The sequence below is a fragment of the Terrapene carolina genome, unplaced genomic scaffold (assembly GCF_002925995.2).
Source record: "Terrapene carolina triunguis isolate 2854851 unplaced genomic scaffold, T_m_triunguis-2.0 Scaffold88, whole genome shotgun sequence".
In the NCBI taxonomy this organism is placed as follows: Eukaryota; Metazoa; Chordata; order Testudines; family Emydidae; genus Terrapene; species Terrapene triunguis.
The window spans coordinates 48001545-48025245 of record NW_020664439.1 but is presented as its reverse complement, the minus strand read 5'-3'; the positions used below and the strand labels follow the sequence as shown (position 1 = coordinate 48025245).

Here is a 23701-nt window from a genome sequence, read left to right as displayed (position 1 = left end):
ACAGGGGGAATTCTCTGATGACCTCCTCCGGCTGCTTTATGGCCACTCTGTGTTGCTTACCCACTACAAAGTGGCCTTATCCGATTGGAGACTCTTTTGGTCCATTGTCTGTGAATGTGAACATATAACATGGAGATAATCACCCAAGTGAGAGATCCGTTATGACATCTACTCTAGCTCCCTGCAGCAGATGCAGGATTGTTCCCCGTGGAATATTTTCTTGGAGTTTGTTCAGCCCAGTTATAAATTTCCAAAGTAAGGATGCTCAAAAGGGCCACCTCCTTTTGGAGACTGTTCCAAAACCTGATGCAGTCTGGCTCTACTGTGTGTCCATGCCCATGCCGGTGTGCATACTGGTAAGTATGATTGTGTAGTATGTATAATTTGCCTCTCAAGATAGCTTTTTCAGTGACATACCCAGGCCAACCCTCCCTTATGGTGATGAGTTTATCTCGTGCCAATTCCCAAATTTGCTCCATTTTCCTCCAACAGGAGACTAATGTGCTAGTGTGAGACACATTGAAACTATTTAAAAAGGGAACATCCAGAGCAAACTGGAGATTGATTCCATTTTGGGGATGGAAGAGTCTCTCCAAAAAAAAGTTGGGGGCCTCCAAAGAGTCATAAAGTATGTGTGTTTTCTGTCCTGGTTCGTGAGCATGTCGAAGGCAATGAGGAAAAAGCAATGTCGTGACTAAATCTTTTAAGGTAAGAACCTTCTGTCTAAGCAGGTTGTAGCACAGAGTCCAGTTGTGCGTAACCTGAGCGGGTAAACAGCAAATAGACAAGTGTTTTGTGAAGGAAATGGATTTTCACACTTGAAGGCCTATACAGCCGCCTAATAATCTGAGACCTATGGACAAAGGCCCCCTCTTGGAATATAGTTTTCTAGGGCAGATTTCTCTCTCTGATGCTGGCACCTCTCTTGAACTCAAAGCGGGTCATGCCTGGCGATGAATGTTGGACTTGGGGTAACTGGGACACAGTTGAAGCAGACTAGGGTTGTCACCTTCTTTTAATATGCTGACGTCTGGAGTGATATTTCGGGACAGATGTAAGAGGAGCGCGTGTCCGAGGGAACAGCGGTATCAATAAGACCCATCTTAGACCTGGTGAATATCATCACACCCAGGGCACGTTGAATTGGAGGTGGTTGGTTCCCGTCTAACGTTTCCTTCTTCCCCCAGTACAGCATTCAGTAATGGCATGAACGGGCAGCGCTAACCGTTCTGCTTCAAGCTATGTTTGCGTCCACCTAGGATATCTCTGCTCTGAAAGGCAACAAAACAGCTTGCAGACTGCTGAAAAAAGACAGAAACAAGTTAAGGAAGGCGCAGAAAAGCCCATTCCGCTCTTTCAAAGATGCATGAAACCCACTCAAGTAGCTTCCTTTTCACTCCTTGGCCAGAGTTCGTGTACTTGGAGTCAATTTGCGTGATGCAGGTTGCAATAATATACAGTCTGAAAACCCCTCTTTGGTTCGGCAACTCTCATTTCTGTAAACACCTGCTACTGTAAGAGTGCATTGACACCTTACTGCAGTATGCACGGCAGGGCGTCTTGCTACCTGCTGGTAGCCCTAGTATACAGCTGAGCATCTGGGGTTGGATCGTCGGTTTTTTTGGTGTTTTTGAAAACGTTACCCAAGTGACCTAGAAGCCTGAGTGCTGAGCGGCAAGAGACCCCACAGGGTTGTGGAGCACATCAGCACAGAGAGCCGGGGAATTAAAATGTTCACTTGACTGGACAATGATTGTGTTGTGTCTGCTGCAGAGCATTCAGCCTGAGCAGGCAGAAGCAAGTTACAAGGCGACAGATGTAAATAGCTGGCGACCTAGTCTCAACTATGGTCTTGTTGCAGATTAGGCAGGGAGAAGCTCTCTGGGCTAGAAGTGTAGCTGGCAACTTGATTAAAAAGACCGAAGAGGTCAGATTTTCCGGTACCAAAGGGAGATGTCAGTTCTGTGGTTAAACGGGCACTACAGGGGTCAGCAACCATACAAGCTTCCCCCCGGCTGCCCATTGATGCTATTCAACCCCTGAGCTGGAGGGAGCCAGTGCCCGGAGATCATTCCATTCTCCACCGTCCGTTCAGCCCTTGGACTTCCGAGACTCTCTTGGGCAGTGGCTGTGGTGTTGGTTCATGTGATGTGGACACCTGGCTACTTGGAACTGGATTGAACCCCCATGTTGTTACTCCATGACTGTCAGTATCACACCAGGCTCCACAACTTCTTACCAATCCCTGAGCCGGCCACTCACCCTGAAGTTATGAAAACTGGATCGATTAGTTTAACTGGTGCGCTTGATGCAGCTGGAATCCTTCCACACAGCACATGCTATGGTCTCTGAGTCCAGCCACTTCAGATGCCCCAGGGAGAGGGGGGATGTCCCATGCCCTTCCAGCCCCTCTCATTTCAGAGGCCCGGGCTCATGAGACACTTTATGGCCAAACCTTCTGGGCACGTTTATACTGCAGTGTAAGCCCAGGGTTTGAACTAAGGCTCAAGCCTAACCCCCCTTTGGTCTACACACAAATCGCACTAACCCAGGACCCATGGGGTGGTGGAGGGTCTGACCCAGGGTTCAAGCCCTATTGCTTTGCAATGTAGACACGGCCCCTCCAGAGTAGTGCTCTGGGAGTCCACAGAAGCGTTCCACAATTCCACGGGCTGACTTTGTCTTCTGGGCAGTCACGTTTTCCCACAGGGCTAAAGAGGCCACATTTTGGGAGTGCACTAGGAAGTCTGGGATATGGGTGGTTCGACTCAGGGACTCATATTGCCGATGCTGGAGCTCAAGCTTGGAACCCAGGTTCAACAATTTCTAACCTGGAGTTACAAATGAGTGTAGATGCTCAAGCCCTAGGCTAACAAACCTAGCGTCTGCTCTACTAACCCATGGCTTACATTGCAGTGTAGACGTACCCTCTGGAGCGTCAGCCTGTGCTCCTGAACCATGTCTCTTCTGTCACCTCTTCCCTAACCTATGTACCGGCATCACTACCAGTTGCAATCCACCCCATAAAGTTTTGCACAGGAAAAGCATCCTTACCAACGAGATCATAGAAGATTAGGGTTGGAAGAGACCTCAGGAGGTCATCTAGTCCAATCCCCTGCTCAAAGCAGGACCAATCCCCAACTAAATCATCCCAGCCAGGGCTTTGTCAAGCTGGGCCATAAAAACCTCTAAGGATGGAGATTCCACCACCTCCTTAGGTAACCCAGAAATGTATTTGAATGAATGTAAATTTAGCATAAATAATTCCGGAAGCGGTTGCTGCAGGCTGTTCTGTCTGTTGTATTTCTATGCTGTTGGGCGCCATAGTATCGCCGTGTATCCCTACATCCTTTCAACCGGCGCCACTCACATCCAGGCTGCACTGTGTTTACCCTGGTGGGCGCCACGTCTCATGGGAGGGAGTTGTGTACAGGGACGTGTTTGGATGGATCTGGATGCTGTGACTTTGTGTGTCTGCCACGGCAGTGAGAAATGCCCTAGCAAAAGTCATGTGTTCCACCACAGTGACCTGGGATGGGCAAGCCTCACTTCTTTAAGCGTCCGTTCAGGTCTGGCCTGTGGAATGAAATAAGCTTTGGCCAGTGGTCACTGCACATTCCTCCTTGAGTGAGTGCTCCAATGTTCAAACCGTTTTTTGAAGAGCCCTCGTCTGAGTGAGGAATGGCTGCTATTTCAAGGGGAAAGCAGTGTATTTATGCCTTTGAAAGCTACAAGACGAGGGAAGTGCTTGATTTGTTTGTGTTTGCTTGCCTAGCATTTCTCACAGGGAAGCAGTCTGTGCGGAACATTAAGTGCGTTTCATAAACACAAATTGGAGAGGAAATTAGGACTGCATTATAAATTGACCCCGACAGAAGTAGCTGTGTGCTTGATAACCTCTGAACTGCGCACAGCGGTCAGCTGTGCCAAGCCATTTGCAAAGAAAAGACCAAATTCTTCAGGCACAGTTGGAGAACTGTGGGTCTCTCCAAGTTTCAAGAGGCGGCTGAATTTAGATGTGTGTTTGTTTTTTCTCTCTCCTCCCTCCCTTCTCCCCGCTATCCCCAGCTCCCCACACTGCATGACTGGCCCTGAAATCGATCATCGAAATGGGATGAATTAGGCCAGTCACACTGGACAGCTCACAGATCCTGATAGATGATAATGTATTGAAATAAGAGACGGGAGAGGGAGGGCAGCCTGTGGCAAGTTATAGGAGACCATGTAATTAAATTCTGTGTCGTGTACTTGATGGAAAAGGAGTTAGAATTAACATTGAACAGGCTACATTCATTCTGGCAGTTCCTAACTTCAGAGTCGTTCACTTTGCAACCTGACAATGTTTTTGTGACTTAGTTACATTGTACGGAATATGCACTTTGTTTGTCTGTCTGTAAACACACATAGAGAAAAATGCAGGAATAAGCCACTATAATACCATGGATCCCTTGCTCCAAAAATCTGGCAATAGATCATTTCATTTTGTTTCCAGCACTGTAGATCTTGATCCTGAAGTCACTTAAGCACATGCATAGCTTTACTCAGGTGAGTGGTCCAATTGCACTCAATGTACCCGGGTGAACAGGGCCAGTCATGTACATGCCTAAGTGATTGCATGGTTAGGGTCATAATAGCTAAACGCTGACCATCATTGCTTTGTCGTTGAGTCTTGTTGCAGATTGTGTAGGGGAAGAGACTGTTTTTATGTGTATTTGAATGGCAGCTGGCACAACGGGGCCTTGGACTGGAGAGCTGATCCAAACCCTACTGAAATCAATGGGAGTCTTCCCAGCGAGTTGGGATCAGTCTGGGGTGTTTAGGATCTATCACCATGCGAATGAGCCCAAGTCCGTAGCAGAATTATTATTCTGCACAAGTCCAAGTTAAAAACACCTCTCCTGGAATGGAGCTGAGCTAGCCACAGCTGATTGCAGGTGGGCATTCAGGATTGGGATTACACGATTCTTTTATGATGTTATCCTTTTAAAAATGATGCAGCAGCCAAAGTGCTGATCATATCATACTCTATGTGAAGACACGTTCTAGATACCTGGGTGGTACAGTGTTGGCAGCCTTATGGCAGCAAATGGGAAGACATTAGAGAATATTATGTATTAAACCTGGCTGGTTGCTACACTGCAATCATAGAAGGGCAGAGGATTTAGATTGGGTTGCTGCGGAAAGACTGTATTGGCTTCATAATAGAAACCAGAAAGAGGGTGAATTATGAGCGAGTTGCTAACACTGTATTGATACTTTACCATACAGCCTGTGAGAGCAATGGTGGTCATTCCCCATTTAGGATTTTCACTATTGAAGTAAACCAACTAGCTGCACGCTAGAAGTCCAGTGACACTATAAATCGTGCTAAGACCGTGCAGGTACTAACTTGAGGTCCATCCTGCAGTCTGACTTCAGCCCTTACCCTGTTCAAATCTTTCCCATCTAAGTTTCCGAAAGTCACTAATTTTGGATGAAATCCTGCCCCATTAAAATCCAATGGCAAAACTCCCACTGACTATAATAGGGTCTGGATTTCACCCCCTTGTGCTAGGAGCTGTACAAACACAGAACAAATATTGCATTCAGTAGTTTGCCACAGTTTTGTCCACCCCCTGCAGGAGAAGTGGAAACTACAACCAGTTGAAATTTTTTCATCTAAACATTTTTTGATGAAAAATGGGTTTTCAAACTTCCTTTGAAATCTTTCCATTTGCCAACAAAATGAAACAAGAGTTTTGGTTTTGAGCTGAAACATTTAATTTCTTTTTTCAAAATTCAAAAAATGTTTCAATTTTTTTTCTCCTTTTCCTGCTCTAATCATTGCCGTAGCCAAACTGACCCTGCAATAGTATTTCAGGGATCTTGTGTTTGTGACCTTGCAGCTGAAATATAAAGGTTTTGATGTAAAACTTTGAAGATATTCCTGCAACATCATTCCAGGAGTGTTAGTGTAATTCAAGATGTATTGTACTGTAAGGGCCTGATACATAAGAACGGCTACTTTGGGTCAGACCAATGGTCCATATAGCCCAGGATCCTGTCTTTCGACAGTGGCCAGCGCTAGATGGTTCAGAGGGAATGAACAGAGCAGGGCAATTTAGAGTGACCCATCCATGTCATCCAGCTTCTGGCAGTTGGCGGTTTAGGGACCCCCATAACATGAGGTTGCGTCCCTGATTATCTTACTAAGAGCCACTGATGGACCTATCCTCCAGGCACTTATCTCATTCTTTTTTGAACCCAGTTATATTTTCGGCCTTCACAACATCCCCTTGCAATGAGTTCCACAGGTTGACTGTGCTTTGTATGAAGAAGTACTTCCGTTTGTTAGTTTTAAACCAGTTGCCTGTTGTTTTCATTGGGTGACCCCTGGTTCTTGTGTTATGTGAAGGCATAAATAATACTTCCCTATTCACTTGCTGTACCATAGGCCCCCTTAGTCATCTCTTTTCTAAGATGAACAGCCCCCATCTTTTTAATCTCACCTCACATGGAAGCTGTTCACACCCCTAATCCTTTTTCTTGCCCTTCTCTGTACTTTGTCCAATTCTAATATATAGCTTTTGAGATCCTGTTTTTCCATTGCCTATTTCCACCCACCAGTAGTAGTTGTCAATATTATAGTGTCCCCAATCAAGAATGGGATTCCTCATATGCTACACACACGCTATACGTACACTTAGGCCTGGTCTACACTAGGCTTTTATGTCGAATTTAGCGCCGTTATATCGAATTAACCCTGCACCCGTCCACACCACGAAGCCATTTAGTTCGACATAGAGCCCTCCTTAAATCGATTTCTGTAATCCTCCACAACGAGAGGAGTAGCGCTAAATTCGAAATGGCCATATCGAATTAGGCTAGGTGTGGATGGAAATCGACGGTAATAGCTCCGGGAGCTATCCCACAGTGCACCACTCTGTTGACGCTCTGGACAGCAGTCCGAGCTCGGATGCTCTGACCAGCCACACCCCGGGAAAATTTGAATTCCTTTTCCTGTCTGGGCAGTTTGAAGCGCAGTTTCTGTTTGGACACCGTGGCGAGCTCAGCAGCAGTGGCAGCAGTGGCAACGATGCAGAGCTCTCCAGCAGAGATGGCCGTGCAATCCAATAGAAAGAGGGCCCCAGCATGGACGGATCGGGAAGTCTTGGATCTCATCGCTGTGTGGGGAGATGAGTCCGTGCTTTCCGAGCTGCGCTCCAAAAGACGGAATGCAAAGATCTATGAGAAGATCTCTAAAGCCATGGCAGAGAGAGGCTACAGCCGGGATGCAACGCAGTGCCGCGTGAAAATCAAGGAGCTGAGACAAGGCTACCAGAAGACCAAAGAGGCAAACGGACGCTCTGGATCCCAGCCCCACACATCCCGTTTCTACGAGGCACTGCATTCCATCCTAGGTGCGGCCGCCACCACTACCCCACCCCTGACCGTGGACTCTGAGGATGGGATATTGTCCGCGGCCGGTTCCTCCTACATGTTAGCGGACGGGGAAGATGAAGAAGGAGATGAGGAGGACGAGGCAGTCGACAGCGCTGGCACCGCTGATTTGCCCGACAGCCAGGAGCTCTTCATCACCCTGACAGAGATCCCCTACCAACCCTCCCCAGCCGTTACCCCAGACACAGATTCAGGGGAAGGATCAAGCAGTAAGTGTTTTAAATATCCAAACATTTATTTACAACATAACTGGCATATTTAAAATATTAACAGTAGCTAAAGTGCTTTAAAACATGTAAACATTTATTTGCAACAAAACAGGAAGATTGAAAATATTAACAGTGGGTAAAGTGCTTAAAAACATGTAAACAGGAAAGTCAAACAAAAGGGGAATCAGTGCAAAGTGTATCATGATTACTCCGTCTTTGGGCGCCTCAATATATAGTCCGAACCATTTTAAAAAAATCTCACAATGTCCGCTTCATGATTATAGTGCCCAAAACCCTGCAGTCATTTGTCCCTCCAAGGGCACCTAAGCCAAGAACTGGTCAATGTAACCGGGGATCGAGGCGACATCCTCCGGGGAGAACTCCTCATACACCTCCTGCAGGTGTTTTTCAAGCCTCATCAGCAGGTTCCTGGGCAGGGACAGCTTATTAGGCCCCCCGTGGTAGGACACGTTTCCCTGCCACAACGCCAGCAGGTACTCCGGGATCATGGCCTTGCACAGCAGTGCAGCAAATGGCCCCGGTTTCTGCAGGCTGTCCCGGAGCATCTTCTCCTTCTGGCTCTCGGAGACCTTCAGGAGGGTGATGTCAGGCATGACTCCCTGCTGTGAATTAGGTAGGGGAAAGTTAGTATTGGGACTGCTTGCCCGTCCCTTTACAGAACTGCAACCGCCGGTTTACAGCCACGCGGTTTACAGCCGCGAGGGGCTGGGACAGGGCCAGAGTTCATGCTTGCAGGATTGCTGCCAGCAGAGACTCGCATTGCTTTCTATGTGAAAGGAGGCCAGTGCCACTCTTAAAGTTTTAAGCGGCCACAAGTCTACGGCTTACCATGTTTGCCATCTAGACAAAGTCCGGTGTCCTGCCCTGCTCCTCAGCTCGCCACAGCAAGACCGCAGGCACTGTAGGCGAGGGCCGAAAATTCGACCTTGTCCTCAGTGCGCGTGTGATAGGTGCTCTGCATGGTCTTGTTCACAGAGAAAGACTATGTTCTCTGTTCACAGATACATTGCTCTGTCTCAGGAATTCACTCCCTTTTTCCAATTCCCACAGCCACATCTGCCCAGAGGCTAGCGCACATTAGGAGGAGGAAGAAGAGGACACGGGAAGACATGTTTGCTGAACTAATGGAATGCTCCCGAGCACAGGCAGCCCAGCAGACACAGTGGAGGGAGAACTTGTCCCAAATGCACCGGGCAAACATTGAACGGGAGGAGAGGTGGCGACAGGAGGACAGGCAGGCTACTCAAACGCTGCTTGGACTAATGAGGGAGCAAACGGACACGCTCCGCCGCCTTGTGGATGTTCTGCAGGACCGGAGGCAGGAGGAGAGAGCCCCGCTGCAGTCTCTCTGTAACTGCCCTGCCCCGCCACCAAGTCCCATACCCCCCTCACCCAAAGTCCAAACACGGAGGGGTGGAAGGGGCCGGGAAAAATTTCACTCCACCCCTGCGGACTGCTCTACCACTAGAAGGCTCTCATTCCCCAAAATTTGAAAAGTCCTTTCCTACCCGCCTCACACAAGACCCCGTCCAAGTTTCACCCCCCCGTTCCATGTGCGGTTGTTAATAAAGAATACGTTTCTGTTCATTTCTGTTTCCATCCTCTTCTTTTGGAGGGGAGTCTGTCTGGAGGGGGGGGAAGGGCCTTGGTCATTGGACAGGACAGTCACCTTTAGCAGGGGGCAGGTGCAGCAGCAGGGCACATATACAGTGCAGTGACTAGTTATCCTGGTCAGTCTGGGAGGTGGTTTTCATGTTCTGTGTGGTGGGGGCGGTGGTGTTGCTCTGTGACTTGGTGGCGGGGGAGGGCAGTTACAGATCTTATGCAGCGGTCCTTACCCTGGATCACAGAGCCGCGCAGCAGGGGATCTGTAACCCTCCTCCCCCTGCAAGACAGTCACATAGCCGACACATACACGCAGTCCCGGCCAGGAGGGCTGGCAGGCTCCGTTGAAACAACCAGTCCACCATCGCGGAGCCTGTCATTCCTGGAGTTTAGAAGCATCATTTGCATCACAACCCTAAACCCGCTCCCCGCCACAGTCTGCGTCCCAGGTTTAAAACATTCCCGTGAAAACAGTAATAAAGACAACGGTGTCCATGAACAAAACAGAACAGATTTTATTTTTTGGGAAGGGGGTGAAGGGGGTATGTAATTGGAGAGGATAGTCGACGGCAACTGGGTAAAGAAACGGGGGCAAGTTCAGCTTCTGTGTCCACAAACTTAAAAGTCAATGGGTACCCTGCTCAGCCTTGAAACTGGCTTTCAAAGCCTCCCGGATGCACAGCGCGTCCCGCTGGGCTCTTCTAATCGCCCGGCTGTCTGGCTGGGCGTAATCAGCAGCCAGGCTATTTGCCTCAACCTCCCACCCCGCCATAAAGGTCTCCCCCTTGCTCTCACACAGATTGTGGAGCACACAGCAAGCTGCAATAACGATGGGGATATTGGTTTCGCTGAGATCACAGCGAGTGAGTAAGCTTCTCCATCTCCCCTTGAGACGGCCAAAAGCACACTCCACTACCATTCTGCACTTGCTCAGCCGGTAGTTGAACAGTTCTTTTTCTGTGTCCAGGGCGCCAGTATAGGGCTTCATGAGCCAGGGCATTAGCGGGTAGGCTGGGTCCCCGAGGATCACTGTAGGCATCTCCACATCCCCAACAGTTATCTTGTGGTCCGGGAAGTAAATACCTTCCTGCAGCCGTCTAAACAGACCAGAGTTCCTGAACACGCGAGCGTCATGAACCTTGCCCGGCCATCCGACGTAGATGTTTGTAAACCGTCCCCGATGGTCCACCAGTGCTTGCAGCACCATTGAAAAGTACCCCTTTCTATTGATGTACTGGCTGGCCTGGTGGCCCGGTCCCAGGATAGGGATGTGAGTCCCATCTATAGCCCCACCGCAGTTTGGGAATCCCATCGCAGCGAAGCCATCTATGATGGCCTGCGCGTTTCCCAGGGTCACTACCTTTGACAGCAGTACCTTGACGATTGCCTTGGCTACTTGCATGACAACAACCCCCACGGTAGATTTGCCCACGCCAAAGTGGTTCGCGACTGACCGGTAGCTGTCCGGCGTTGCAAGCTTCCAGAGGGCTATGGCCACTCGCTTCTGGACAGTCAGGGCTGCTCGCATGCGGGTGTCCTTGCGCTTCAGGGCAGGGGACAGCAACTCACAAAGTTCCAGGAAAGTCCCCTTCCGCATGCGAAAGTTTCGCAGCCACTGGGATTCATCCCAGACCTGAAGCACTATGCGGTCCCACCAGTCCGTGCTTGTTTCCCGGGCCCAGAATCGCCGTTCAACAAAATCCACATGCCCCATTGCAAACGTGATGTCCTCGGCGCTGGGTGTCGTGGTTTCTGACAGCTCTGTGCTACTCTCCGACTTCAGGCCCTCACTCCGCTGCCGTAGCCTCCTCGCCTGATTTCTCTGCATCTGCCTCTGGGAAAGGTGTATGATAAGGTGCGAGGCGTTGAGAACGGCCACAACTGCAGCGATGGTCGCAGCGGGATCCATGATCGCAGTGCTGTGGCGTCCGCGCTGTCACTGATCAAAAAGTGCGCGAACTGATTTCCCGCCGGCGCTTTCAGGGAGGGAGGCAGGGCGGTAGTGACTGACGGATGACGACAGTTACCCAAAAGCACCCTCGCCACAATTTTTTACCCAGAAGCCATTGGGGGCTCGACCCAGAATTCCACTGGGCAGCGGGGACTGCGGGAACTGTGGGATAGCTGCCCACAGTGCACTGCTTCCAATGTCGACGCTTTCCCTGGTAGTGTGGACTGACAAAGTCGAATTACTGTCCTTAGTGTAGACACACACGTTCGACTTTCTAATATCGATTGCACATATTCGATTTAACTAAAATCGAACTACTCTCGTAGTGTAGACATACCCTTAGTAAGACATTGTCCCTGTCCCAGGGAAATTGTACATAGACAAGACCGAGAAAAGGTGGTGGAAAGACGCATTATTTATTGTTATTCCTATTCTACTTTGTGACTTAGGCAGGTCACTAACTGATGGAGAGCTGAGCTCTGCAATGGCACCAGAAACGGAGCCATGGTCTCCTGAGTCCAAGTCCTGTACTTTAAACCATTCTTCCTCTCCCTTGGGGCTCGAAGGAATTTGGCAGCAGACCCCAGTGTGTTTCATAATACCTCTGTACCCTAGCTTCTGAGAATAGCTTACCAGTTTGGAATTTGTTTATATATGTGCTTCTAGTTAAACACTCCAAGGCAAGTAGAAACTTATCGGTGCTTGGCTTCTACGGGAACTTGAATATTTCAGAAGCAAACAAGAAGGGGGTAACCTGAAAGGGTGGAGCTCAGATGTTCTGTTTTGAGTTTCACCCAGCACTCGAGCTCAACACTGCTTGCACCCTATTTTGAGGAGTTAGGTGGAACTTCTCTATCGTCCAGGGATTATTCTAGCCCTCCATACAAGAGCGAGTTTCCCCAGGAAGAGCTGAAACCATCACAGGTTATACGCCTTTCAAAAAGAAAGCGCAAGAACAATGCAATCACAACCCAAAGCATTTTGCTTCCGATCCTGGTGCTGCAGAGAGCTGGAGTGAGCTTAGTGGTAGAAAAAATACACAACCTTTGGAAGCATAACTCTGTGAAGGGCTGCAAAGTTAACAAGAATGAGAGATCAAGGCTGAAGTTTGCGCTGTAAATAGCTCTGAGTAGTGCAAAGATTTCCTTAACATCAATCATCAATGTACTCTCAAATCAGCGGCTTCTTTTTCTCTAATGAACCTATTGTCCTCTTGTCACCAATTAACCCACTGTAATTTTAGACTGAACTGGTAGCACTGCCACTAGTGAAGGTTGCCTGACACTTCTTACTGTAAGACCCAGTTTTCACTTATAACTTTGCCAAACTTCAACCACTGGGGATGACGTTTTCCAGGTGGGTGCATTTTGGACAGTTCTTCAGCATAAATGGCTGTCCTTTCTCAGAATGAGAAAATACGTTGTTTTGTCCACATTAAAAACATTTGTATAACCATTTCATTGACAAGCGCTAGTGCCCCCTTGCTTTGGAGCAGAGCTGGTGAGGGAGGAGGGGTTCGCCCTGGTGCCAGGATTGTGGCTTTTATTGTTCTCATGAAAATGCACCCAAATTTGGCCAAATTATAAGACTTTGGAAAAATCTCAGTTTACAGATGCTGGCAGCTAAATCTCTGAAGCTTCCATCTGCACAAAGCATGCTCCAATCTCTCCCAGCTCCTGCATGTGACCAGACTATGCATGCACCATCCCACACAGTGACCGACATGCTCCAGCCTGGGGGTGCAGGGACTGAATAGGACTTTTCCTGCAACTGCTACTCCTGGTGGCCAAGGGGGCTGGCCCTGGAACTGAGAACAGGGAGCCTGTCTCTCTTGTACTCTCAATTCCCCACCTTCGGGCAAAGGAAGGCAAGGAAGAGGCAGAGGGAGTAGATTGAGTAGGGGAGACTGGGAGCTGGGGTTTGGGGTATGACGGATCAGGCAAGGAGCCCCTGTGGGGGGAGACTGAGAGCGAGCAAGGAGACTGGCACAGGGATGAGGATGAAGAGCTGGGGAGAAGACTGGCACAGAGATCTGGGGTTGGGGTGGAAAGAGACGGGACAAGGCTAGAGACAGAAAGGTCTGTGACCACTAGAGATCACTTCCCTCAGAAGCCGGACTGGACCCCAAGATTCCTGATACTCTGCTCTCAGTAAGTAGCTGCTTTGTCCACGTTAAAAACATTCTTACAACCGTGTCACTGAGATGCTCTAGTATGTCACAGCCATTAAACACCCCTGGCTGGCCCGGGTCAGCTAGCTCACGCTCGCGGGGCTCAGGCTGCAGGGCTGTAAAATTGCTCTGTAGGTATTCGGGCTCCGTCTGGAGCCTGAGCTCTGGGACCCCGTGGTGGCTTCAGCCAGAGTCTGAATGTCTACACTGCAGTTTTTAGCCCTGTGAGCCAAGCACCGCGAGCCCAAGCCGGCTGACCCGGGCCAGCCGCAGCTGTGCAGCAGGTCTTTTATTCCAGGGTAGACGTACCCTCTGTGGCTAGGGTTTAGGGGAGACTTTGAGTTAGGACTCCCGAGTTCAGTTCTTGGCACTGACCCCTATTTATAATATGACCTTGGGCACATCACATTACTTCCCTGAGCCTTATTTTCCCCATCTGTAAAATGGATGAAGTAGAATTTACCTGATCAACTACATTGCAAGACATAATTCTCTCTCTCTCTCACTCACTGTCTCTTTTGTTTCAGAGTAGCAGCCGTGTTAGTCTGTATCAGCAAAAAGAATGGGGAGTCCTTGTGGCACCTTAGAGACTAACACATTTATTTGGGCATAAGCCTTCATGGGCTAAAACCGCTTCATCAGATGCATGAAGTGGAAAATACAATAGGAAGATATATACAGAGAACATGAAAAGATGGGAGTTGCCTTACCCTCTCTAACGAGACAAATCAATTAAAGTGGGCTATTATTCAGCAGGATGAAAAATCACTTTTATAGTGGTAATCAGCATGGCCCATTTCAAACGGTTGACAAGAAGGTGTGAGCAACAGCAGGGGGGGAAATTAGCATGGGGAAATAGTTTTTAGTTTGTGTAATGACCCATCCACTCACAGTCTTTATTCAGGCCTACTTTGATGGTGTCCAGTTTGCAAATTAATTCCAGTTCTGCAGTTTCTCGTTGGAGTCTGTTCGTTTTTGAAGTTATATTTTTGTTGAAGAATTGCCACTTTTAGGTCTGTAATTGAGTGTAGTGTAAGCTCAAACCTTTACTTCTGTTTGGATTGACTACACAAACGGGAGAGCTATTGTTTTTGCAGGGAGAGCAAAGCCAGCCTCTGTTTCCTGCACGGGTTGTAACTACAGGGTTAAAGCCAAAACTATTCTCAAGTTTGCACAGGGCAAATGGTTCAAGTTCCTCTGGGCATTGCTGTGCCCTGGCGCTTCGCTGTTCAATCAAAGGACAAAGCTGGAGCCTGTTTTGACAAGCCTTCTGACTGGGGCTTGCATTTTCTTTTCAAAGGCAATCACGCATGCTCCTTCTCAGGCAGTCCTGCTCTGGGTCTGCTGGGAATTGGACCAGCCAGTGGACTTTGGCTGAGTTAGGGCAATAGAACAAAATCTGCAGTTTAGAGGTTTTTATTGTCTGAAACTTGACTACAGTGAGCTTCAGTTCCCAGGCAAAGTGTGTGTGTTGATTTGAGGGCTGATTCAGCCCATTGTTACCAATGAGAAAAGCAGGAGTGTGACAGGATAGGCAAAGTGCATGGAGCATGCCACTGAAGTTGGTCCCCATCTTCATCTGGAGTGTTTTTCCATGTTAGCATTTGCCACAGAGCCAGGAGGATTCTGAATGCGACCGGGGGGGGCACCTGCTGTAGGATTCCAGCCCCTGGAAGAAAGTTGTTTTCACCCAAGTTTGTATTTCAAACTCCATGTGATCTGAGAATGGGTTCGAAATGGGACTGCAGCGTCCCCTCCACACGCCACCCGGGGAAGTATGGGAGTGACAGTAAGGACACAGTTTCTGTTCCCAGCTCTGCAATTGATTCCTGTGCCCCCAGGCTAAGTCCCTTAGGGCATGTCTGCACTGCGATTGAAAAACCTGGGGCTTGGTCAGCTGACTCGGCCTCGCGGGGCTCGGACTGCCGGGCCGCGGGTGTTTTATCCCTCCGGGTACGTCTACACTGCAATGTAAGCCCAGGATTCGAACTCCGGTTCAACCCTAACCCCCCTCCCATCTACACACAAATCACCTTAACCCAGGGCTCAGACCCAGAGTGTGGAGTTCGAGCCTAAATCGAGCTGGGGCCCAGGGTTCAAGCCCTATTACTTTGCAGTGTAGACACAGCCCCACTGGACTTGTGCTCTAGGAAGCTGCCAAAAGTATCCCATGATTCCACAGGCCAACTTTCTTTGTCCTCTGACCAGTCAAGTTAGATGGACAGTCAAGTTTCCCCACACTCCACCACGAACACAGGGCCTCGTTTTGGGAGAACGCTAGGAAGTCTGGGAAATGAGTGGCTGGACTTGGGGACACTTCTCTGATTCCCCAAGCTTGCTCGCTTGCTTTTTGTTCACGTGAAATTATTTTCAGTGGCTTGCTGTACTTTTTAATTCCCTACTAGTTCTTACAGCCCTCAAGGAAATCCAATTCAGTAGCTTCTTCATGCTTTTTTCCCACTTGGAATTTCTGTTTGTGAGAGGAGACTCGAATGGTACTAGCCAGTTTGTTTGCTGCCAAAATATGTTCCCACTAAACATTTAGAAAAAGCTGCCTCAGAACAAAAATATACACCCTCATTGAGCCTTGTATTTTCCCAAGCCCCGCTGAACCGTACATATAGTACAGGCGGAGGTGTCGCTATGCCAGTTAAACAACTGGCTTCTCTTATGAACCCTGGCAGCCAGCCCCAGTTTCCGAATGGGAACAGGTTTGCAGCAACTCAGCCGGGCCGGCTGCGTCCAGAGGAATTCTTCTGCTCCAGCTGCCACTCTTACCCGGCTCCAGGCCATGCCTGCTCTAACATAAACACGGGGCTTCTTTACCATGCTGTTCTGGTCACAACGTCCCGTGAACAAGCCCTCGCCAAAGCCAGGCGTCCTGAGCACTGCAGCCGTGCTAGGCAGACGACAGCTGTGCGTGCCATCTGGCCAGCGGTTGCCAAGCCCAGTTACCACTTAGGGCAGAGCTTCTCAAACTGAGGGTCGGGACCCCTTAGGGGGTCACGAGGTTATTACATGGGAGGGTCGCGAGCTGTCAGCCTCCACCCCAAGCCCCGTTTTGTCTCCAGCATTGATAATGGTGTTAAATGTATTATAAAGTGTTTTTAATATATAAGGGGGGGTCGCACTCAGAGGCTTGCTGTGTGAAAGGGGTCACCAGGACAAAAGTTTGAGAGCCACTGACTTAGGGTATGTCTACACAGCAAAGAAAAGCCCGGGGCTGGCCCGTGCCAGCTGACTCATGTGTGCGGGGCTCGGGCTGCGGGGCTGTTTCATTGCTGTCTGGACTCTGGACGTTGGGAACCCCGCGAGCCGGAGTCAGCCACCCGCCGCTGTCCCATGGTAGCCAGTTACTGGGTAGATAGGCCAGTCTGGCTACCTCTACGCTACAGGCGAGGGGTGTGATTCCACTGCTCGTGTGCACAGGCTCACGCCCGCTCTCCTTCAGCGAGCACGAGTATAAATAGCCGTGCAGGAGCGGATGCCTGAAACTAGACTAGGCACGTGCGTACCCCCCCGGCTTCGGGCTCAGCCGTGCCTCCGCTGCAGCTCCCTGGGCTGCACCAGCTGCACGGCTCTTTATACTCGCGCTCGCTCAAGGAGAGCTCGCGTATGTGTACTCGAGCCGGGGGAATCGCACTCCTCGCATGTCGTGCAGACGTAGCCTTAGTCCCGCACGGGGAAGGAAAAGCCACTGAGCACCAACTTCTGGAGTTTGCCCCGCCCCCCGGGGAATGAGTTGCTGCTCTGTCCTCAGTAGACTCCAGGGGATCCCAACGAGCTGGGATGGCTTCGGGTCCCCATGCTGAAGGGAGCCACAAGAAAAGAAGTAGAGCTGCAGATGGACACCCCTTCTAGGTAATTTCCATACGGCTGCTGTGGGGTGACCCCGCTGCTCCCAAACTCCCGCTGAGCTCCTGACCTCGCGGAGAGCCCTCTGCTGGATGCCAGGCCGTGGGGGCTAGTATCACGGAAGCAGCTTCTGCGTTGAGCAGGGGAGATCTGCATGTGGAGGTGTCCTCCTGCCTTTGGGTTTCCCTGGGATGATCTAGGCGAATATTAAATATACCCGTTCAGTTTGGGGCAGTGTTGTGCCTGCAAATCATCAATGCCTGGTGGGATTTCCCAGGACCTTTTTTTTGCATTTGGAACATAAAAACATGACTTTTCTTGCATGTTCTTCGCTCAAGAGCGGGCTGACCTTCGCTCGAAACGTGGCTGGTTTCCTAGTGGAACGTAGCACATTCCAGCTTGCCAATGGGCCTGTTTTCATCCAGTGTGAAGTTAAAGCATCACAGATTCCCCCTCCCTCGAAGCAGTTCAGGTTTTGATTTCTTTTGCCATGAGATATGAAAATATATTTGCAGTGCGAATGTCATGGCTGCGCTTTGACAAGCCTTTGATGCAAAACTAGCAATTCCGCCATAGGGCGTAAACATTCTGCACAGAGATAATGCCATGCTCCACGCTACGTAGCGTGTCTGTTCCCCTCACCCCTTTGCTCGGCGCATTGCACCACTGCTAGCAGCGTAACTTGTTCCTCAGGGACTGACCGGAGTGTGCTGTAAACCGATGGAGGAAAGGGGTCAGAAACGTGCAAAAGCAGCGAGAGAGATGCAGAGACAAGATTGTCCTGTGGTTAGGATACAAGGCTGGGAGCTTGGAGCTCTGCCACATTCTTCCTGCGCGGCCTTTGGCAAGTCACTTAGGCCCAGAGGCGTAAATGGGGTTTAGGCACCTAACACCAATTGAAATTAGTGAAACTTAGGTGCCTAATTCCCTTTATGAATCTGGGCCTTAACCTCTGCGTGTCTGCGCTCCCCAGTGGATAAAATGTAGTTGATGGTACTCACAGGAGAGTTGTCAGGGCAAACTCAATTAAGTTCATGAGGTGTGGGGATGTTAGTGAGGCATGTCCGTACGTAAAATGGTCACAATTATTATTACTTAGGTTCCATTGATGAATGGTTTAGAAAGGATTGATCTATGTTAGACACAAGTAGTACATGTTATAGAGGGGTATGAACACCTGTAGAAGGTGCTATAAATTCCCATAGCCCATGTCATAAGCAACCTATAGACCAGGCAGACACGCTGACAATTGCTTGATCATTTGTTGAAACATCTGTCAGTCATGTATTAACCCTCCATCAACTGCTGCTAAATGGAAGCGTAATATGAAGTGTGACCAGTCACACAAATCAAAGTCCAGCTGGTGCAAGCTGGTCCAGCTGTGTGCTGGGCAGACAACTTGCTGATGCAGGGCGTGCTACTTCGTTGTAACCTACGTCTTGAGCCAGAGCATAGACTAAGAAAGAAGGCAACAGATGTAAGGGCCCCCACGCCGATTATCTGGTCTGGGAATCTGAGCAGCAGACAGGACCAAAGCAAACAAACCAGTGTGGTTTACCGACAACCCACGGTGCTGTCCAAGTGGCACGCGGTTCGTGTTCGCAGCCCTACACCCTCAGTCATGCTGTGCCGTGACACTGTGAACTGGCCAACGTCCAGCACGGGCTCTTGTTCTCTTCCCGGGAGAGAACGACATCCTCTGGGAGCTGGCCAGGCTCTGTGGTCCCTCTGGCAGGAAGGCTGGCGTGCTGGGTCTCCGTCAAATGGTGGTAATCGAGAATGAACTTCCCACATGTGCACAAGTGTGGTTGGAATCTGCTTCCCGGTGCCGTACGCAGGCAGGAGGCATTTCAGGGAGATAACATCCGATCATGGAGTCAGGGCTGTGCACCTGGGAAATCCCTCCTCCTAACTCATTTCTCCCAGGGTGCCTGAAAACCGCCCAGCCGTGGCCTGGCAGCTGGGGTGCTGGGCCTGCGGCGTAGAACGCTTCTCGGACAATCACGCCACTCCCAGTGCGGGACTTTCATGGGGATTCGGGTCAGAGAGTTGAGAGGGGTCTGGAATGGGAGGGGTGGCTGGTCTCTCTCTCTCTCTCTCTCTCTCTCGCTCTCATGTGGCTTCTCAAGCTTCCCCCGAGACCCTCCCAGATTTCTTCCACAAGTCCCCTAGGGTTTGCGTTCTGCGCCGTGTCGGGGGGACGTGGCGACGATGGTTTAGGCATAGCCAGTCTCAGCACCAGGCTGTGTATATTTACTGGCTCCAAGCAGCAGTTCCTGCCACTCTGTGCCTGCACCCACCTCTGAAGGAGCTGCTACCCCATAGTACACTTGGGGAAACTGAGTCACGGAGAAGCAAAGTGACTTGCCCAAGGTCACGCAGGCAGGTGGGAAGAGACTCCCAATCTCCTGACTGCCCTGCACCAGGCTGGCTATGGCATTGAAATCACTTCCTTCGTTCTTCATGCTCAGTTTTTCCTTGATTTCGCTCATCACTCAATGTTTATCTCATTTGTTGCTGGTCCCTTCCCAATCCCTGCTTTCGGCCATTGATTCACCCTTAGAACAGACGAAATGGCAGGATTTCCTCCCTGTCTTCAGCAGCAGCTGGTGGGGTGGGCCCAGATGCCCCCGGAATGCCGAGCAGTGGCAGGTGGCGAAAGAAATCTTGAGTGTGGTGCCTTCACACGGAGGGCGGTTCTGGCTGTCTTAGCAGGGCACTTACCGGCCGGCTGTTTCTTCCCTTGTTTTAGCTGAACCAGCTGGAGGAGGCAGCAGATGCAGCTCACACCTTCTTCATGGCAAACCCTGAGCACATGGAAATGCAGCAGGACATTGAGAACTACAAAACCATGGCCGGGAAGGTCCGTCTGGTTGATCGAGAGGCCAAGCCGCACATGGTGAGTTTGGAGAGAGATGGTTTCCCACTCTGCTGAACAAGTATGTCAAAGGTCAGCCAGCTTGGGGACGAGTTTTGGGCCTGGAGGAAGGTAACACGGGTTACTGGCCAAGCTCCGTTGGACGGCGTTTACAATGCTGTGACGTGAGCTCTAGCGGGCTAGCACGAGAATATTGGCGTGCGAGCCTTCTGCCATGTCTGTGAGGCAGCGTTTGTCAATTTCCACCCCGTAGCATCTGCCTGGCTGCGCCGTTACCCTGTGCATGGCCGAGAGGTAACCACAGTGTCTCTGGTTTACGTCAGTAAGCATAGACATGGCAGCATGCTCATTTTGCATTCATTTACACTTCCATATGGGCGTCTGTGCACCTGTATTTTCACTGTATTCCAGCCATATGCATTTAGCCAGGGCACTTATTCACCCACCTGTTTTATCCATGTACATCCAAGGCGATGCATCAAATGTGAAATTCTGAGGGCTAAGCCCTGGCTGGCAGTGGTCATGCCAGTGTTCCCTGGTTGTGAAGGTTCAACTGGGAAAGCAAATCTGTCAGAATTCCCTTTTCTTTTCCGATGTGTGTCCTCTCGGCGCTGACTGCACATCCTCAGTTACACGTATCCCCTGTTGTATGCCTGGTGACCCAACGCTCCAACCTGTTGTCTCCTTAGAGGAGCTGCTGACTCACGCGCTGACTGCTCTCAGTCTCCACAATGGCCGGGTTTGACGGCCGGCTCAGTAAACGGCAGGCTTTGCACACGTTGTGTAAATGGGTTTACCCATCCTGGCTCTCACACATTTACATGGGGCCGGATTCTGCAGACTGCCTGAGATGCACCCTGCACAGGATGGTATGAGTGAGGGGGGAGTGACAAAGGGGTATTTAAGCCATCTTCATTCCCTGCCTCCTCCAGCCCCAGGACTGATCCAGAGCACAGCTGTGTCTCTTTTCCCAGCCATGCCACCAGTGCCAATGCTGGGCGAGGTACCGGCATTAAGTCAGGTCCATGAGCATGATCCAAAGCTCATTGAAGCCCATGGAAAAACTTCCATTGACTCCGTAAGGTCTTGGATATGGCCACGTGTTATCTAGTGGTGCCCAGCCGGTTAAGCCAGCTTTACAACTGCTTTATGAAGCGACCAAAATGAACCCCAAAACTGGGCTCATCGCAGTCACTGGCTCGGGAGAATGTACACACAGGAGGTTCATTAAGCAAACATCACCGTTCATTCAGCATAATGTGCAGTTCTACAGGATTCTCTTTTAGACCAATGTGCCCCACGGGCACTGATTTAGTCCCAGTGTTACAACACCTCCCATACTTCCCGGCTGCCTAATGAGCCTGCCGGGCTTCTTTGCAGGAGAACTACAGCGCAGGGGTGAAGCACTATGATCAAGAAGAGTATGCGCTGGCCATCGAGTCCTTGGAGCGAGCGCTGCGGGGCTACTACACCGCGGATGTGGAGTGCCGGGTCATGTGCGAGGGGCCTCAGCGGTTCGAGGAGTACGAGTACTTGGAGTATAAAGCTGACCTCTATGAAGCAATTGCAGGTGAGGTCTCTAACCAGTCCCCAAGTCCCCTTGAGGCACAGGACGTGTATGTGCCTTGGCTCCTGGGGTGTTTTCAACTAGAAACTTTAACACCTTTGCTGAATTGGGCAAAGCAGCTTCCCTTCAATAACCGGCAGCGCTGAACTGTGAAGCCAGCTGGGACCCAGGGACTCCTCCTTTTAATCCTGAATCGGAAACAATCTCCTTCAGTGGGCCTGGGGCTGACGTTCTGAGGTGCTGAGCCCCTGCAATTTTCATTGATTACAGTTGGTGGTGTGGGCGCTCAGCACGTCTGAAAATCAGGTCCTCCGCCTCTCTGCCTCCGTTTTCCCCTCTGCCGAATGGGGACATTAACGTCTGCCTGACCAGCGTGCCGCGTGCCGTGCGCTAGCTAGCTGTGGGGAAAGTGTTCTGAAGATGCTACGGGGTCTAGAACAATGTGCGTAAGGACACAGGACTGAAGGAACCTCCTGGGTCATAGCTAGGGCCCTACCAAATTCACGGTCCGTTTTGGTCAATTTCACGGTCATACGATTTTAAAAATCGTCAATGTCATCATCTCCGCTATTTGAATCTGAAATTTCACGGTGTTGTAATTGCAGGGATCCTGACCCAAAAAGGAGTTGTGGGGGGGGGGGGGGGGGGGGGTCACAAGGTTATTGTAGGGGGGTTGTGGTACTGCTACCCGTACTTCTGCACTGCTGCTGGTGGTGGCGCTGCCTTCAGAGCTGGGCGGCTGGAGAGCGGCGGCTGCTGGCTGGGAGCCCAGCTCTGAAGGCAGAGCCGCCGCCAGCAGCAGCGCAGAAGGAAGGATGGCCTGGTATGGTATTGCCACCCTTACTTCTGCGCTGCTGCCTTCAGAGCTGAGCCCTCGGTCAGCAGCTGCCACTCTCCGGCCGCCCAGCTCTGAAGGCAGCAGCGCAGAAGGAAGGATGGCAATGGTATGGTATTGCCGCCCTTTCTTCTACGCTACTGCTGGCTGGGTGCTGCTGTCAACGCCAGGCACCTGGCCAACAGCCGCCACGCTCTGGCAGCCCAGCTCTGAAGGCAGTGGAGAAGTACGGGTGGCAATACTGCGACGCCCCTAAAATAACCTTGCGACCCCCTCCTCCCCCCCTCCCCTCGCAGCCCCCTCTTAGGTCAGGACCCTCAGTTTGAGAAACGCTGGTCTCCCCCATGAAATCTGTGACGTCTAGGGTAGAAGCACAGAAAAGGCCAGATTTCATGAAGGGAGACCAGATGTCATGGTCCATGACGCATTTTTCATGGCCGTGAATTTGGTAGGGCCCCACTCATAGAGTCCGGTGCCTGCCATTGGAGGCGGCCCTGTCATAGGACCTCATTCATAAACTTATCATGCTCCATCTTAAAACGAGCCCGGGTTCGGGCTCCCCAAATACGGATTGGAAGGCTGTTCCTGAGCTTGTGCATGCAGGGGTCCGAGTTCATCCCTGAAGTCCACGATGAGTCTGCATCTGAATTTCACGACTGGTCCCTGTCACCGTAACAGGCTGAACCAAAACCCCCCTGAGAATCCAGATCCTGCCAGTTGTGCACTTGCTGACCTGCAGGGCCCTCTGGCATGCTCCAAAGTCGGACATGCAGGAGCCTGGAGTTGGGAGCAACGCGGCCCCTGTGTCAGGATAATGTGTTCACAACCCAGTGAATGATAACCGCTAGACTTTGCCCTTCTATCGCTCTTTCCAGCGGAGGGAGCTAAAAGCGTTGTGCAAACGTTGCATAGCACCCCGGGGAGAGGAATTACCCCCCTGTTTATAAAGAGGGGAAAACGGGGGCACAGAGAGGAAGCAGCTTGCCTGTGATCAGTCAGCGAGTCATTGGCAGAGTCAAGACTGGAACACAAAACTCCTGGAGCCCAGTCCTGTACTTTCACCCACATGGCCATCCTACCTTCCATCTGCCTAGACTTCCTGAGGTGGGGAGGGCTACACGGCTGGGTCCCGGGACGGGCAGGCATGATAAATAGGCCCAGCACACCTCA

General features: G+C 50.6%; 1 protein-coding gene across 2 annotated transcripts in view; it reads left to right on the top strand.

Moving 5' to 3' along the window:
* P3H2 (prolyl 3-hydroxylase 2) overlaps window positions 1-23701 on the top strand; it is a 114193-nt gene that overhangs the window by 61626 nt on the left and 28866 nt on the right. For both annotated transcript variants that reach the window (XM_024202385.3, XM_024202386.2), the window contains exons 2-3: window positions 20004-20150; window positions 21510-21699. In XM_024202385.3, coding sequence (XP_024058153.2) covers window positions 20004-20150; window positions 21510-21699 — 337 coding nt within the window. The remainder of the gene's footprint in view (window positions 1-20003; window positions 20151-21509; window positions 21700-23701) is intronic.